General features: G+C 43.4%; 1 protein-coding gene across 1 annotated transcript in view; it reads right to left on the bottom strand.

The window, feature by feature from the left end:
* The window catches only part of LOC138867194 (uncharacterized), a 159,109-nt gene that overhangs the window by 18,332 nt on the left and 138,277 nt on the right, over positions 1 to 2,500 (bottom strand). Inside the window, exon 4 of the mRNA XM_070142019.1 lies at positions 19 to 234. Within this exon, the coding sequence (XP_069998120.1) occupies positions 19 to 234 (216 nt within the window). The remainder of the gene's footprint in view (positions 1 to 18; positions 235 to 2,500) is intronic.

Below are 2,500 nucleotides of genomic sequence, written 5' to 3'. Positions count from 1 at the left end.
ACCACTCCTCGAACTCACCAGCGCAGCGCTGACGAAGGCGGCGGCGAAGTCAAGTGCCAGGCTCTGGTGGTCCTCGAGTGCCACCACCGCCAAGAACCAGGATATGCCCTCGAGGGGGAGCAGTGCCACCGCCCCCCTCAGGTCGCGCTTGTGTCGGGTCATGATCTCGTGCTTGACCCCGTCTCGCGTGTCGAGGAGGACCTTCTGGGCGGCGACGCACACGCCCGCGTTCACCTGGGGATGGGCGGGGTGTGGGTGAGTCTTGGGTCGAGGGGTCCGGGCGGTGATGAGGAAGGTGATAGGGGTGGCGATGGTGATGTGAAGGTAAAGGTGGTGATAATACTGAAGTTGGTGACGGTTAACGGGTTTTGTGTCTCTCTCTCTCTCTCTCTCTCTCTCTCTCTCTCTCTCTCTCTCTCTCGTTCTCTCTCTCTCTCTCTCTCGCTCTCTCTCTCTCTCTCTCTCTCTCTCTCTCTCTCTCTCTCTCTCTCTCTCTCTCTCTCTCTCTCTCTCTCTCTCTCTCTCTCTCTCTGCTCTCTCTCTCTCTCTCTCTCTCTCTCTCTCTCTCTCTCTCTATATATATATATATATATATATATATATATATATATATATATATATATATATATATATATATATATAGAAAGAGAGAGAGAGAGAGAGAGAGAGAGGAGAGAGGAGAGGAGAGAGAGAGAGAGAGAGAGAGAGAGAGAGAGATGCAAAACAAAAAGATAGAAACAGAGAAAGTTACGGAGAGGAAACCCGACAAACAGACAGGCAAAGACAGAGAGAAAGAGAGACAAAGACACAGTGAAGAGAGAGACAATCAGAGAATGAGAAAGACAAATAAAATCCAATTCAACGAATGAATGGAAACGTGAATGCCTGTCTCTGTGTGGTGGTGGTGGTAGGGTGGGGGGAGGGGGAGGGGGCGGAGGGACAAGCCGAAAGCGTACCCAAGGTAAAATAACAAAAGTTAAAAAAGAGACAAAAAAAAAAACAAAAAAAAAAAAAAAAAAATTAAGACAAGTTAAAAAAGAGACCAAAAAAAAAAAAAGGAAAAAAAGCTTAAAAAAAAGACGAAAAAAAAGCTTTTCAGTCCAGTAGAAAGTTCCCAATCTGTCTCCCTGTTAATTGTACGGCTTCTACAGCTGTCAGGGTGATGGGGAGGTGGGGGGGGGGGGAGGGTGTTAAGACATTAGGAGTAGGAGGGAAGAAAGTGGTAAGACAATGGGAATAATGGGGAAGAAAATGCTAAGACATTGGGAGTAGGAGGGAAGAAAGTGGTAAGACACTAAGAATAATGGGGAAGAAAGTGCTAAGAATGGGAATAATGGGGAAGAAAGTGTTCAGGCATTGAGAGTCGGAGGGGAGAAAGTGCTAAGACACTAAGAATAATGGGGAAGAAAGTGGTAAGACACTGGGAATAATGGGGAAGAAAGTGCAAATACACTAGGAATGATGGGGAAGAAAGTGCTAAGCCAATGCGAGTAGGAGGGGAGAAAGTGCTAAGACACTGGGAATAATGGGGAAGAAAGTGGTAAGACACTGGGGATAATGGGGAAGAAAGTGCTAAGAATGGGAATAATGGGAAAGAAAGTGTTAAGGCATTGCGAGTCGGTAGGGAGAAAGTGCTAAGACACTAAGAATAAAGGGGAAGAAAGTGCTAAGACACTGGGAATAATGGGGAAGAAAGTCCTAAGACTGGGAATAATGTTAAGGCATTGAGAGTAGGAGAGAAGAAAGTGCTAAGACACTAAGAATAATGGGGAAGAAAGTGTAATACACTAGGAATAATGGGGAATATAGTGCTAAGACATTGGGAAGAAAGTGCTAAGAAATTTGGGGAGAGTAGGGGGAGGGAAGTGATAAAAAATACGAGATGGAGGGGAGGGAGGGAGTTTGAGAAATGCTGAGTCACTGGGAGTAGGATGGAGGGTAGTGCTAAGAAACTGAGGAATAAAGATCTAAAAAAAAGAAAAGAAAAGAAAAGAAAAACAAATAAAAGACACCCTAAAAAACTGATTTATTAACCAAAAACAAACTCACTCCACCAAATGTTCTCTTTATAAAACAAAAAGCAAGAAAGAAAGAAAAAAAACTTACGTAACTCATTATGGCTCTAAATAAATCACAGGTAAAAAAATATCTTTAGCAGACTTATCATCAATAATCACACATTCTTTACTGAAACTTCTCGACTTTTTAAACTCGCTTCACACACACCTTGTACTACCGGTTAGGATTCACTGAGCGAAAAGATAGGTAACAGAACGGATGAATTGGGACGAACTGGGACGTACCTGGATAACAGTGGAGGAACTGGGAAATAATTGGATAATGGAGGGACGAACTGGGAGGTACTTGGATAAGAGAAATGAAGAACTGGGAGATACTTGGATAAGAGAAATGAAGAACTGGGAGATACTTGGATAAGAGAAAGGAAGAACAGAGAAGTACTTAAATAATAATGGACGAACTGGGAAGTACTTAGATAATA

This window comes from Penaeus vannamei, chromosome 28 (assembly GCF_042767895.1).
Source record: "Penaeus vannamei isolate JL-2024 chromosome 28, ASM4276789v1, whole genome shotgun sequence".
Lineage (NCBI taxonomy): Eukaryota > Metazoa > Arthropoda > Malacostraca > Decapoda > Penaeidae > Penaeus > Penaeus vannamei.
This window is presented reverse-complemented; position numbering and strand designations above follow the sequence as displayed.